General features: G+C 36.6%; 1 protein-coding gene across 1 annotated transcript in view; it reads right to left on the bottom strand.

Annotated features, from left to right (window-relative positions):
- The window catches only part of LOC126776750 (lutropin-choriogonadotropic hormone receptor), a 49,826-nt gene that overhangs the window by 15,689 nt on the left and 18,519 nt on the right, over positions 1-15,618 (bottom strand). The window contains exons 4-6 of the mRNA XM_050499482.1: positions 10,994-11,137; positions 10,395-10,466; positions 371-442 (exon numbers count right to left, since the gene is read on the bottom strand). Of these exons, the coding sequence (XP_050355439.1) occupies positions 371-442; positions 10,395-10,466; positions 10,994-11,137 (288 nt within the window). The remainder of the gene's footprint in view (positions 1-370; positions 443-10,394; positions 10,467-10,993; positions 11,138-15,618) is intronic.

Raw genomic sequence — 15,618 nt, forward strand, 5'->3', positions numbered from 1 at the left:
TAGTTTTGCAAACGCAAAACGTGTATTCATATCATAGTACTAAAACTAAAAACGAACTGCCTTCAGCTACTACAATTTTAATTAATTTTTATACTAGAAAAATATCTGCCTGTGATTTCCTTTTTAAATTAACATGGCTATTTACTAGCTACCAGCCATTATAATATTGTGTATACAATTCAAAAAGGCATAACGTACATAACGTTCACGATCACAAACGGCAGTTTGTGAAGATGTTTTGTCACAATCTGAGTTCCACGCTGGCGAAGCCGCGGGTTTGGCTAGGCTTTTGTTTTCAAAAACCTAACATAATAAGGCATTTCCAGTGCGTGTTAATGAGTTTTTATTTATTTACTTTTTAAGTACTCACAGCACGCGCAGCGCCGGGGTGCTCGCAAAGGCGCGCTCGTCGATGTGGGTGATGCGGTTTCGCTTTAATATCCTGTTGATAGACAAATGTGTATATAAGTCCAATACCTGTTCCATCTTATAGCTAAACTAAAAAGAACGGCGTGTCTTTTTGTTTTTTTTTATAGAATAGGAAGGCGGACGAGCATATGGGCCACCTGATGGTAAGTGGTCACCAACGCCCATAGGCATTGGCATTGTAAGAAATGTTAACCATCGCTTACATCACCAATGCGCCACCAACCTTGGTAACTAAGATGTTATGTCCCTTGTGTCTGTAATTACACCGGCTCACTCACCCTTCAATCCGGAACACAACAATACTAAGTGCTGCTGTTTAGCGGTAGAATATCTGATTTGTGGGTGGTTTTACCCAGACGAGCTTGCACAAAGCTCTACCACCAGTAAATTTTAATATGCAGTCGCCTCTGGATTTATGTTTATGGCTGTGATGTGACATCCTAATGTCTATTATGTGTGTTAAGTCCGTCAGTTTGCGGGCAGAGACAGAAAACAAAAATAACTTGTGGCTCGCTCGCCTACTCTTAATACACGTATTAAGAATCACGTTAAAAAATACGCAGCGACGTGAAAGTGACGACGGGTGGTAGATGTTCCCGCGGCGCGAGGCCGTGTTATGGTTATGCGTCTGCAATAAAGACGAGCTTCGGGACGGTCGGGTCGGACGAGTCAACAAACAGCAAGGAGGCGGTTACACTCGATAAGCTAGTTTTAATTATCCTCCTTCATTCTTTAGGGACTCATTAAAATTAAAATAGAAATAATTTTAGCAGAAATACTCATACATTTCCGTTATCACAAGCGTGCAGTTATAAGTAAAGATTTCTGGTTTGATTTAGTAATGTAAGAACGATGTCGTGAAGCTGAAATTTCGTAAATATATTTATATATTCCTTTTCTGCTTTTTTATTTAAGTTTATATATTAAAATTTATAAATGTTTTTTTTTACAAAACTATAGTTATTTCCAACGAGTGCAACTTTCTAAAATTTCATCCTCTGTATAAAAGTTATGTAGTTGTAACGGGCAACTATTTATTAACCTACTGGAAGTAAATAAGCTTTAAATCAATTGAAAAAATAACGTCGACATAATAATTGAACAAGATGGAAAACTGACACCTTTGTAATATTACTTTAACGAGTTCGTGATGATTCTTGTTTCCGTAACAACTCTGGCCGTTTGTATTAAAATATTCATATATTTTTTTTCTATTCTAAGACTTTATAATTCGACGATATATTCCATTATCTAGTATTTAAGTGAGCAGCAATCTAGCTATAATTTTGGCGATAAATATCGAGATAATATTCTACTTCTTAATGGAGAGTTCGTCAAGAACACAAAATTAAAAAGTGGCATTTATGGATTTTGCAAGGATTCTGTATAAGCTTATTAATGACTTTAAATGACAAAGTATATAAAACCAATTTTACTGTATCGTTTTTTCCTTTAAAACGGGCGTTACTTTCATTCTACATATTTATTATTATTGCCAATTCAACCCACCTAGACGTAACCAAAATGTCATCCTCCTCCTCTGTAATGAAATTAGTCTTTGGCTCATTATTTATAGTACCACTTACGAATCTAATATATTTATTAGCTTTTACATAAAGCCGAAGACAATTAATTTTCTATTTAAACAGGTATTTTATAACAGATGAGTTATTTCTTAGATGCATTCTTTAGATGGCTGTTTATTTATTAGCCCGTTGAATATTATTATTATTATTATTGAAGCCTTTTTGATTTACTTGTTGCGTAGTTCATAATATCTTGCATGTGGACAATCGCACGAAATATTTATTACAAGGCATTCTAAGACGGCAAGAGCGCTGTTTTATTTTTCATTGATATTTATTAAAAAAGTGGTCTCGGATCTTTTTCGTTTATAACGCTCAGCTGTGCGCGACTCGCGTGTGCACGAGGAGCGTGCGGGTGTGTAGGGAGGGCGCCGGGACGAGGGGGAGGGGCGCTATGTAGCCAGAGACTCATAAATCAGAGCGCGCCGCCTCATCGACGCGCTGAGAAGGGTTGCTACCACAGATATAGTTCTTCGTGGACATTGGTATTATTATATTTTCATTTTATTATATTTTCAAATAATATAGCTTTTAATATTATCTACTATGGTAAGTTCCGCTTGTAATTAAGAAAATGAGAGTGCGGATTTGTTCATGCACTATGTCATTTCTCCGGCCTCCGAGGCAGTAGCTTCAGGTGAGCCGCCATGGCGGAAAATCGATTCGGAAACTATTACAAGAAGCATAGTTAGTCTTAAAATAACATTGACCGTTTTATACGTGGAGAAATCCTCATGAATACCCTCTACCTCAGATGATGATGATACAGGGTAATGCCAGACTCTTACCGACTAAAACCACCACGGTCAGTCTTCACTCTGCGGGGGGGTCGGGCGAGGTTACGGGCACACTTGAGTATTCATCCGTGACTCCACCAGCGGTTGTTCAATTAAAGAGTCCTTCATTGTCGCAAACTTCTATTTTTATTTTGCGACATGCTTGTTGGAATTGGAATAACACAGACCTATCCCGCCATTTTTGGCTCGCTGCGTTCAAATAATATGAAATATATTCACATACGACTTCCAGTAAGCTTAGTTCATGGAAGACGTGACGAAGGACGGACGGGCGACGACCCGCGTCGCGGCGGACGAGGCTGCTCGTTCATTGAATACGAAGCGTCATGTAGCTTGAATGAATATCCGCTTGTGCATGTTGCAGTTCGTAAGAGTATATCTGCTTCAGACCACCCAACGATGCTAAAATTATTCATATACTTCGCGTCAACTGATCTTCATGAAATTTGACAATAAGTAGAAGATACTACTGAGTCGTGGTACCGACTGCCTCGAAAGATGCTGTTTTATTAAATTCGTAATATTACTAAATACATGTGCGTCGTCGACGTTACTAAGTTGACTGTAATTTATACACGACGCGTGCTTATCATAATACAACACGAATCTAAATCAACCTCAGTTGTGTAATAGGGATAATTAATGTACGAAATAATTAATTAAGAGGCGTGTTGTTATTATATACTGAAATCGTAACATACGTAGGTACGTTACATACGTAGGTACGTTACATACATATATACGATACGAGTGAACCTAATATGACATACAACTAAATTTACATGTTGGAATTTTAGACAAAGTATATATTTAAGAAGTAAATTCGAATTTCAGGAATTTAAGTGTTAGTTCTCCTATTCGTAATATTGTTTTTTTTTTATTTTTATGTAACAATCATTCCGTGTCAACACGTTAGATACTTTCATTGCAAATGTCATATGAGTTTATTATTCCGCATTAAATATAACGTTCGGGCGCGATGGCCAATAAACTTTAAAGCTTTTAAAGCCATAACAAGAGTTAGATGTAAGTGTTCTCGGCACATTCCATGTCACATTACTTTTGATTATTTCAGTAAAATTCGAGTTTTATACGCAACCAGTAAGATGGGACATCGTTTTGTAAGAATTTTATGATTAATTATGAAAAAAATAATGTGAAGATACTTTTTAATATAACCCCATTTGAGCAAAACATAAAAATCTGGTACTAATGGCAACTGGAAACCACTTACTGTTTTGTATTGTCGAGGTGCGGAGATCATAAACGATAAAGTAAATTAATCGTTAAAATGTTGACATCTTCGGTGGTAATAATGCGAGCAGCGAGATGAATGGAAAATAGCCCACGCCGAATGTACAAAAATGTTTACGAAGAAATACATTCGGTGTGTTATTAGAACAAAAATGAATTTAAAATGCATATTTATATTAAAGTTCAATCAATCAAATTATATCTAACATTACAATATTATCTTACAAGAACGATTAGATGACGAACGCAAATTATCATTGAGCTGAGAGATATTTATAAGTAAATAGACGAACTCGTCTTGCCAGGAATTCTTGAAAACTTTGATGTTAAACTACGGGTCTCCACGGTTTTCAACCCGTCACCTTTTTTTTATATTTTATATATAGCCAGGCATGAGCCGAGATGGCCCAGTGGTAAGAACGCGTAAATCTTAACCGATGATCGTGGATTCAAACCCGGGCAAGCACCACTGAATTTTCATGTGCTTAATTTGTGATTATAATTCATCTCGTGCTTTACGGTGAAGGAAAACATCGTGAGGAAACCTGCATGTGTCTAATTTCACTGAAATTCTGCCACATGTGTATTCCACCAACCCGCATTGGAGCAGCGTGGTGGAATAAGCTCCAAACCTTCTCCTCAAAAAGAGGAGAGGAGGCCTTTAGCCCAGCAGTGGGACATTCACAGGCTGTTAAGGATATATAGCAGGCGGTCACCTGACGGGATGTAATGAGCAATACTTAAGTTTTCAATGCCTAACATGAAATTTAAGATGATTTAATTTTTCGCTTTAATTATACTGACTCGGTAACTTTTAAGGTTGGGACACAGTAAAACAAAGTATTGACGTTTGGCAGAAGAATAATTGATGAGTGGATGGAGGAACTACCCAGGCGGGTTGACACTAGGCGTTGCCTTGCCTTAAGTAAACTATAGTATGTGACCAACTCGAAAGCATGTCCTACTTACAGAAATGTCAAAGAAATCAATCTTTGTGAATACTATTTTATGTAAACGTAAATTTGTTTACGGTTTAAAATCACTTTATTTCTCAAGATTACAATCACTTCGAGGAGAAATAAATAAACTTAACAAATTAGTTACAATTAATATACAGAGAATTTAATTTTTGAAAGTATGCTTTTTAATAGAATACAAAAGCGCAGGTCGAGAAATTTGCAGTACAAAATGTAATTGAAAATAAAACATCTTTATCAATTGCAAATAGTGATCAATGTGATGGTAAAGTCTATTGTCAAATGAAACATTTAAAAGAGCGACTTGAAAAGCATGTTTCTGATAGTCGCGTCGAAGGAAGCCGAGTAGCGTCTTAAGTATCGACTGATTTTATTACCAGAATCCTATTATCCCTGAAATAAACATGAACGTTACGACATTGTGAGTAAAAGTAACTAACTCGCATAATTTAATTGTGTCTTATTAGGTTATAACAAGTTTTTGTAATTTTGATAAATGGTATTTATTTTAATGAAAATTCCAAAAAAAATTGGATATATATTCCTATATTAAGAAAATGACCTTTCTAAGAATAAGATTAAGCATTCAATTTAGTCTTCTGCTCTTATCTACACTGATAAAGTTGTCTGTCGGGAGTTGTTAGGAATAAAGATGCGTGGGCGAGGCGACTGGTCGGAAATAACGTGAGTTGTGCTGGAACCAATGCGGAAACTGACTCTTTGTTTGAGCTACCCAGTTAAGGGTAGATTCTTATACTTGATGAAAATCTCCTTCTAATCGATTTCGGCTACGGTGGCTAATCTCAAGAGAGATTTTAGCCAACTGTGCAGGACATATAATAGTGCACAAATGTGTGCGCAAACACAGATGCAATCTCCATTCTCTCACCCTCAAAATCCGATAGGACGGCAATACGACACGACAATCTACACTACAATACGTACTTTCAACTTCCAGACTTCGGGCTGTTAATGAAAATTTTCGACAGAAAGGTCCAATAACTTTTTATTGGTCCGACTTGGGATGGTAAGTGGTCAAAACCGTAGACATTGGCGATATAAGAAATAATAACCATTTCTTACATTGCCAACGCGCCACCAATCTTGGGAACTGAGATGTTATGTCCCTTGTGTCTGTAGTTACACTGGCTCACTCACACTTCACAGCGGAAAAACTGCTTAGCGGCACAATATTTGATCACTTGGTGGTACCTAACCAGATGAGCCTGCACAAAGCCCTACCACCAGTGAATGATAATATATAAATATTTTGCAGGATTTCGACAGATCGGGCGTCGTAAGATCTCATATAACTTATACTATCTCTGAACCCTGTCTTTTAGTTCCAAAATTAAATAAAAATCGAAAAGATAAGGATATCCCGTGGGAAGTTACCAAGCAAAATCTTTGGGATTCACCTTTGGTTTACGTTATGAAACATAGTTTGACAAGAAATTGAACAAGAGCAAGTCTTCTTGATTAATCAATTAAAGAATAAGAACACTGGTTGCACGCAATACCCTCTAAAAATGTTGGGAGACTGTTAGACAATGAAAGTTTCGTTTGCAGTCGAAGCACTTGGACCTTGGAGTACTCTTGCAATTTTTTTTTTTATTAATCATTTAATTTCTCGTTTTATTGCCTCTACTGGTGATGAGAGAGCTGGTGAATTTTTCGCGATTCAACGAGGAAATGCTGCAAGCATTATTGCCACCTGGGTCATGATTTGTTTAGTAGCTCTTTTTAATTTATATTTGTATTTCCTTCAAGCCTTAATGTAAATAAATTAATAAAAAATGTCTCGTTTTTCGCATTATACGGCAAGGCGTTAATTTGTTGCAGGGTAATAATAATATAATAATAATACTGTCAGAAGACTGTTCTCTACATAGTGTTTATGCACTTATTACTGACTAGCTGACCCATGCTCAATTCTTTGGGCGGTAAACATTTTTACTTGCCGAACATTAATTTAATTGTCTCACATATTTTAAATTATCTCTTAAACTATGCAACCAAAAAAAGAAACTGTAAAAAAACGATTTTTTTTATAAATAAAATTACCTTGGTAATAAAGCAATTTATTTCTAAATAAATTGACGTGTTGTATATGGAAAACACCGTCTAATAGAAATATCACTCAATACATTACAACACGCTGGCTTTTCCATACCTATGTCGTATTATCTCTTTAACCATTGGTCCAAATTATAAGCAGTAAAACGGAAAAATCTTTTGTTTTAAACACTTGAGGCGATAAGTTTACTTATTTTGATAAGGATTCATAATTGTTGATAATATGACCAATAAACATGACCTAACGATTTAAATTATTTTTTATATAAAAAACTACTTTTTGTGAGTTAAATATAAAAGTTAGGCTATGCTGTCGCTGACTTTTTTGTAGGCATTATCAAGTTCTTCAACTTTTCTCTAGAACTCAATCGTTAAGCCAGCGTTCGTTAGAAACGTCTTCGTTCGATCGTTTTTTCTCCGACTAACTGCAAATCTCACTAATACGAAAAAGTTTTTCATTTTTCGGGTTAATATAGAGCCTATGACACTCAGAAATGATGTGGCGTTCTATCGGTAAAAGAATTTTCAAAATCGGTAAGTTGATTCAGAGACTTACCAGATTTACCAGTTCTGTGTAAGCATTGAACAAGAGCGGTGATATTATGCATCCTTGGTGGACTCCAGCGCGGGATGAAAGTCTTCAGATAAAACATCATCCGTCCGCACGGATGCAGTCTCATTTTCGTAAAGACGTCTAAGAAGATGAACTAAGTGTTTCGGGATCCATGTCCAGTAACACCCTCCATTGTTTGGGCCATTTTACTGAGTCAAATGCCTTTGAGAAGTCAACAAAGCAAATATAAGTAGGCTTGTTAAACTCTCGTGCCTTCTCTATTATCTGGCGAACAATGAGGATCTGTTCTGAGAACAGATTTCCTTTTACAAAACCGGCTTGTTCTGGTGCAATTTCCTTGGACAGAAAATACTTCAGTCGTTCATTGAGTATGTGTAGCAGGATTTTACTAGCATGAGATATAAGGGCTATAAGGCGGTAGTTGCTACACTTCTTAGTGCAAACAACCCTTCTTGTGCAAAGGAATGCAAACCGTGTGAGACCAATCTGTAGGCCATGTTCCTGAGTGCCATATCTTGTTGCATATGTTGTGGAAGATATTGACACCTATGTCGCCTAAGGCTCTAATAGTTTCGACCGGTACAGCATCTCTTCCTGTGCATTACTCCCTACAACCTCACAGATTTTACCTCCTTATAATATTAGTATAGAAAAACAATTAGTAAATTAAAAACAACCTTCATTAAAATTTAAATAAATAAAAACATAAATGTGTATGTATATTATTTTATCAGACGATTATTGTCATGACAACTCTTCTTGCTTTACGTTCTAAAACGGGATCTCCATTAGGCCGTTGTATTATCTAGATAGCCCTCTTATTATTCCGCCGTTTATTAGTTATCTCTGTGGCATTAACGGCGGGAACTTAACGTTGAATATCAAACTAACACTACACGAGCGCGGCCGTTAGCATTCGAGCTGTATTGTTGGAGGCCGGTTTGAATAGCGACGATCGACGATTAATCGTAACTCATTTAAACATTGTAGCGACCGCGATGAAGGCTTGGGTGACGATTAATAGCCCGATAAGGGTGTTAGAGGTTCTGGCTCGTTTTATCTGCTTTATTAATGGGAATTTAACGATAACACGTAATGCTTGCGTCTATATCTATTAGCTCTGATAACATGTAGTTTGATTAATACTTAAATAGTATAGTGAGGTAGTAGTGAGGTAGCTCAGATAGTGCTTAAGATTAAGGCAAAATTCTTGTAGTTACGTAACCACGTTTTGGTAAAACGTGCGGCGCGGGCGAATGAGTGATCACCGCTCGCCGGCTCGTCACCCGATTACCTTCACTGGCAGCCTCGCGCGCGCCACGACTCGTAAACTCGAGGACCTCTACACCACCCCTCCTCCCCGTCCCCTTACGTGTCCCCTCTATGTCGCAGCAGTCGCTCGAGTCACACGTGTTATTCAAGCTGCTGCGGCATGTGCTTGCTTGTAAAAACTTTTATTTCTCACTTAGCCTAATAAAACTGTACTTACTGTACACGGATGTAATAACTTTGAACTAAAGGATGATTGATTGAATGATTTAATTGCTTGTAAAATTAGCATGTGTGCGTTAAATATTCTTGAAATTGGCTTTATTGTAACTGATTTACTTGTACATTTTACAAGTCCCTGACGACATTTACACAGTTACTCTACGAATGGTAATTAATATAATATTACATGACATATATATATTATATGACGCTTCGATATTTGACTATGATCTTTGAATTTTGATCAACGAAAAAGGCAGAAAAGAGCTCGAAATGATACTTATATTAAATAGTTTGGGCCAAATTGCAACGACATATGTACGTATGTATGACGTATTAGCAGATACATAGTACGAGTATTTTTACTGGTAACCAACTGACGGGTCGCTCGGCTTTTAAAATACAGTTAACTTAGTCGGACAGATAAGTCGGTATGGGTGTCTTCTAGCCGACAGTTGCCATAACTATAACTATAATATAAGAAAGGGATTTGCATTTCTTTAAATTGTTTACATTAGTGACATCATTTATTTTTAACTCCGTTTTAATCCTTATCAATATAAAATAAAAAACATAATTTTAATAGTTTTCTCTAAAAAAAGCTCATGAAAAGAAGTCGTGGGCCGTGTCGTACGGGCAGATTGTGCTGATTGTATTACACTCACACATGGGGACTTCGTGTAACTCGGAACGTTAATATGATTAAATGATAAATGGTGATGAATGATAAATGAATGAAATGCCTCGTTGATCTTGAGCTAGTATCCCCCCCCCGTGCTTGTGATAACACAGCCGTGGTTCGGAAAGGGTAAAGTCGGTTCTTTGCCTGAACTCTTTTCGTTCATATCGGGGTGCCATCCTTTCGAATTATGAAAGTGAGGAAATCAATGTACTTGTTTGCGCACAAACTTGTATATAATGTGTGACGCGCTCGTTGTTTATCGATAATTTCGACCGTCGAGATCAAAATCGGCCAGGAGGACAACATTATGTTTAAATATATAAGTTAAACGTTACAAAATTTTACAAATTATAAATATTGAAATAACAGTTCGTAATAATTTTTATTCCAAGTAATAAAAACATATATTTTTAAGTTTTTAGTTATTGTGCGGGGGCACGCAAACTAGATTATTTTTTAATATAAAAAATATATCAATTCAATTTTAAATCAGGCTACGAATTATGATTCAATACTAAATGTACTCACAAGGTGTGTAGCGCCGGCAGCGCGGGCAGCGAAGTGGATGTCAACTCCCTGATCTGGTTGCCGGCCAGGTTGCTGCAAACACGTCAATAATTGAACTTATGTGAAATTAATATTAATAATTCACATTATATGTTGGCATGTAATTTATAGATTATAGAATTGACAGACCGACATCAAAAATCAAAAAATGAGAGGAAATTAAACTATGAGCTATGGCTTATTAAAAGAACGACGCTAATATTTTTTTGTTACAACGGCGCTGATATTTCTAATCGCGGAGAGTTTATAATTTACTACTAAGGTACGAATTGACTCATTTTGTTTTTAATTTAGTTAAGAATTTAATTTTAAAATAAATGGTGTTGAAATATTTACTTGTCGAGCGTTTCCCGTATAAATTTAGTATGTTATTAATGTCGCGTTAATGCCGTCACGGCGCCGGCGCACGTGCGTGGGCGCGACTGATAGGCATCGGGCAAGTGGCCTAGTATTAACGAATTCTAAGTTTAGTAATAAAATAACTTTTTAATCATATAAATACTAATTAATTAACGTGATGAAACGATAGCACGGCTGGCTGGTGCACATCGTTCACTAACAGTGCTTGCAGGCGGGTGGCGCGTGCGAGCGCCGCGCTGGGCACGGCGCCTAGGCGGTTGCGCGCGAGCCGCAGCACGCGCAGGGCGCGCTCCTCCTCCAGCGCCGACGCATCCAACTCTGATATTTCGTTATCCTCCACTGATCTGCGTTAAATTTCTGTGATAGTTTATTGTTTATACGACAATATGTTAATATAAACTATGTCAATATTGCTGATTTTATAGTACTCGGTAGAAAGACGTGCAAGCCCGTATGGGTAGGTACCACTCACCCATCATACATTCTACTGCCAAACAGAGATACTTAAAACTGTTGTGTTCCGGTTGGTAGGATGAGTGAGCCAGTTTTTTACAGGCACAAGGGACATAACATCTTAGTTCCCAAGGTTGGTGGCGCATTGATATTTCTTATAATGCTAATGTCTATGAGCGTTGGTGACCACTTACCATCAAGTGGTCCATATGCTCGTCCGCCTACCTATAATATAAATAAAAAAACTATTCATATACTTACTTTAAAGCTACTGCATAGAAATAATAATATCTTAAGACTGATGGAGCATAATGATGTAATATTTCTTAAAAGTAATATTAAATAACAAAGCAGGTAAGCCTATTGGAATTTAATAGACAAGGTAATATTGTTTTGTTCGGTCCGAACATGACAACAACAAATCGCATGACGGTTAAGTGTTAAAAATGAAATAAAAAAATTATACAGTTATTTAGTTTACCTTTTAACCGTCTTAAAAAAGGGTTCTATGTTTTTGAGATTGAATTGAAATGAAGAAGAGTTGTTGATAAAAGCTGATAAGCCAATCCGCAGATTGGCACGCGGGTCAACGCCCTTAAAACACCACACCATTCCGAGCTTACTGTGTGTTTATTGCTATTTGTGTCCAGTTTACTGCTTTCAGGATGTTGGGCATCAAGGACGTTTGTTGAAGCTAATGTCGACTGTTTTTACACAATGGACATGATATCTAACAGACTACAATACTTATTAGTATATTTTATAATAATAAGAAACTTCACTCACCAAAAAAGACATAATACATTTAATGCATTAATTGCTTCTGTTAGTAACAAAAAGTTACTGAGAGAAGCCCGTTTTATAATTAGACTCTGCTGTTGTTAAACAATTATTAAGCATTATCATTTCTAGTGATTATTTCCTTTTTTTAATTTAAAAATAATAATAATTTTATACAAGGAAAATATGCCTTATTAAATATAGTCTAGTTTAATTACCAATACCTACACGTAAGCAAATTTTTGAAGTGTTTCATTTTATAAATATTTATTTTAATTAACAATACTGTACCAGAAAGCCTAAAACATCTTTCCTAAATTATTTACACGTCCGCGAAGGTCAGAACAACGTATGATTCATTCATTTACGCGTACAAAACATGCAAACATACATACATACTTGGACGTTTAAGTTGTATATTATAAAAAAAATGTTGTAGATTAAAATTATAATCCTAAACATTAATTTAAAGTATTATTAGGTACCTTAAATGGTATAAAACAAGTAGTTTTTCGCGTCCACAAATTTGTTCGCTTTCTTTTCGATTCGCTTTAATTGATGAAAAAAAAAACGGCACATTATGTATATAATATAAATTCATATTAAATGTAAATAATAGGAAAGAAATTTTAATGTTTTGTAATGAAGTCGTTAATGGTCCTTGTAAAGCGCTGTCATGGCTCTCGGTGACTAAATGATTAGAGACACAAAACCCAAATTAACTAACATATCGTAGCTTAACACACTACTGCGTAAAGCAGTACGAAATATGCTTTAATAAAAGTTTCCATAGCAACCTTTTGGACTTGTAACTCAAACGGATGATTGATATATCTACTTGTAGGATCGCACAGACGAACAAACAAACATTATACTTTATCAACATATGGAGTAAACACTGATAAAATAATTTATTTGTCCCACAGTATTAATTGTTATATGATTATAACGAGTAATAATAATGTATAATTAATAATAAGGAATGTTAAAACATATACATGTAAGATAATTGACTGTAAATGTACAGTTACACTACAAAAGAATCGAGATGACCTAGTATCATATTTAGATCAGGTGAACCTCAATCGGTTAAGATTCAGGTGGCTCATAGTGGATTCAAGCCCGAGCAAGCGCCACTATTCGTAAGTTCGCAATTGTTAGTGTTCTGCAATGGAAAACATCGTAAGGAAACCTAAAAAATACAACACTTGGTGGTAGGTCTGGGTAGGTACCACCCACTCATCAGATATTCTACAGCTAAACAGCAATGATTAATATTATCACGTTCCGGTTTGAAGGGTGAAAGACCCATTGTAACTGCAAGCACAAGGAATGTAACATATTCGTTTCCAAAGTTGGTGCGGTCAGGTGGCCCATTTGTCCGTTCGCCGCTTATACCATAAAAAAAAACTTTTCCTCAAGAGAAGAGTGGCCTTTTGCCCAACCACAGATTTATTTGTTTTGTTATTGGGCTTTTTTTATAGAACAGGTAGACGAGCATATGGAGCTACCTTACTCTTACCATCGATCACCATTGGCCATAAAAATTGGCGATGTAAGAAATATTATCCATTCCTTACATCGCCAATACGCACCAACATTGGAAACGAAGATGTTATGTTCCTTGTAAAGTTAAAATGTTCCTATATGGTTCCTAATTCCTATGGTTTGATTGCATTATTTAAACTAATATCATGACCGTACGAAGTCAAGATGGGTCGCTAGGTTTATAAAAATCTTAAATCTTGTCGACGAATTTATCATAATCATAATATTTTGGTACGAATGTCAGTATATGCAGACAAATAAGCTTCGAAAGACCCCCGGGCTATCAATTACAATGTTTTTTATATAAATCTCCTGAATAGAAGGCGAGGGGTGGCTTCCCTTGTTCCGGCGGCAGTGCGTCTCTGTTGACGACATAAGTAGCGCTATTTATCACGTTTACGTAGCGATTGTTAGAGCGCACTGTAATAACATAACAGGCGAATACTGTCGAGCGATCCTCGCAGTGCTTACGTACTTACCGCTACCTACTCGCAATTAATATAACCGGAGACCTTGAGTTCATCGACGTCTACGTATCCGGCGACCTTACTTCTATCATCAAAATTGCATCCGCGTCGCACTTGCGAAATGTTTGCATGTGTCGTGTGAAAGCTCCATATGGTGATTTCGCACGCACACATCGATGTGTAATGTTATCGAGTAATAACTTTTATTTATAGGCGATTGCAGCGCGCCTAGCGCGGCCTCGCGGTTCCACGTCATCGCATTTGCATTTGCGCGAGACCCTCATCGGAGGTCACACATGCGGCTCTTCGCCCTCTGCCCACTGCCATGATAGATACACATATGACAATTTGGTCTCTTATAAAGATACAGCACAATGTACTTGAGCCGGCCAGAGAATGTAAAGAGGTATTATCAATTGTTTAATATGTCGAATGAGGGAAAGTGCCTTGAGTAAATATACTAAGGAGAATAAATATTGGAAAAATAGTGCAAGTATAATGTCTAAGCACTCATCCATAAAATAAAATCGCGATGTTTTCCTCTTTTGAACATTCATTCTTCCCTTCTCGTCCAAACACGAGTGAATCTACCGGTAAGGGCTCCGCAGTATCTATCACGAAGGGGACATCTAGGTAATTGTAAACGGGTCGCCATTTGATCTTATAAAGAATATCTATATTATATCTACTGATAAAACCCCAGATTAAAACCCCGTTGTAGTGGTTAGTATAGTAGCGAGTACGTAGAGTGCACTGTACCGATATGGTTTGCATTATTTTACTAGTGGAGGATGTGATACGAGCCGGTGGGAGGTGGCGAGCACAGGGATCGATGTGTCGAGACTGCTCCGCACGAGAACACGGTCACTGTTTATCGTTTATAATCGTATTTAATATCTTTCCAATTTTAATCAATAAATGGTAACAACTATAAAGCTGGTCGGGCTGTTAATCATTAATGTAATTAGTTTCATTATGTGACTTATCAAACATATATGAGTTATATTCAAATGTTCAGAAATGTGTTTATTGGTTTATAAAACATAAAACGAATTAAAGCTACGGCTAAGCGCGTGTAACACAGTGCGCCACAAAGTGGACACGATTATGACCGGCTGCGGCCGAGCGGCTTTTTAAAGCAGATTGAGATGATTTATGACAGGTATTATATAATTATAATAAATTTTGCAAAAAGCTTTACGTTACATACGTTGTAATGTATTTTTAATGTAGATCAATGTTTGTTTTAGTATTAATACAGTACACCCCTTTTTTAAACAAGGCAACACAATAACATGACTAAGACACAACATTTACTCGATGAAATATTTAATAGTTATACCTACGTTATGAGATGAGAATTACTTAGAGACTACTTTAGCGATATTTTGATCGTTTGGTTTGTCAGTTTTCATTACAGTAGCCCGAGGCGCAATTAACGAGTCAAAGCAAAGTTGTGAGCAGGCGAAAGCGGCTTTTACAATAATTATTGTGGTACTTTGTTGATTGGCAGATTGGTGGTGAATCCCACTGTATTTGAGGTACACGTAATTAAAGAGGGCAGAATTTCCAGGTTA

This window comes from Nymphalis io, chromosome 21 (genome assembly GCF_905147045.1).
Source record: "Nymphalis io chromosome 21, ilAglIoxx1.1, whole genome shotgun sequence".
In the NCBI taxonomy this organism is placed as follows: Eukaryota; Metazoa; Arthropoda; class Insecta; order Lepidoptera; family Nymphalidae; genus Nymphalis; species Nymphalis io.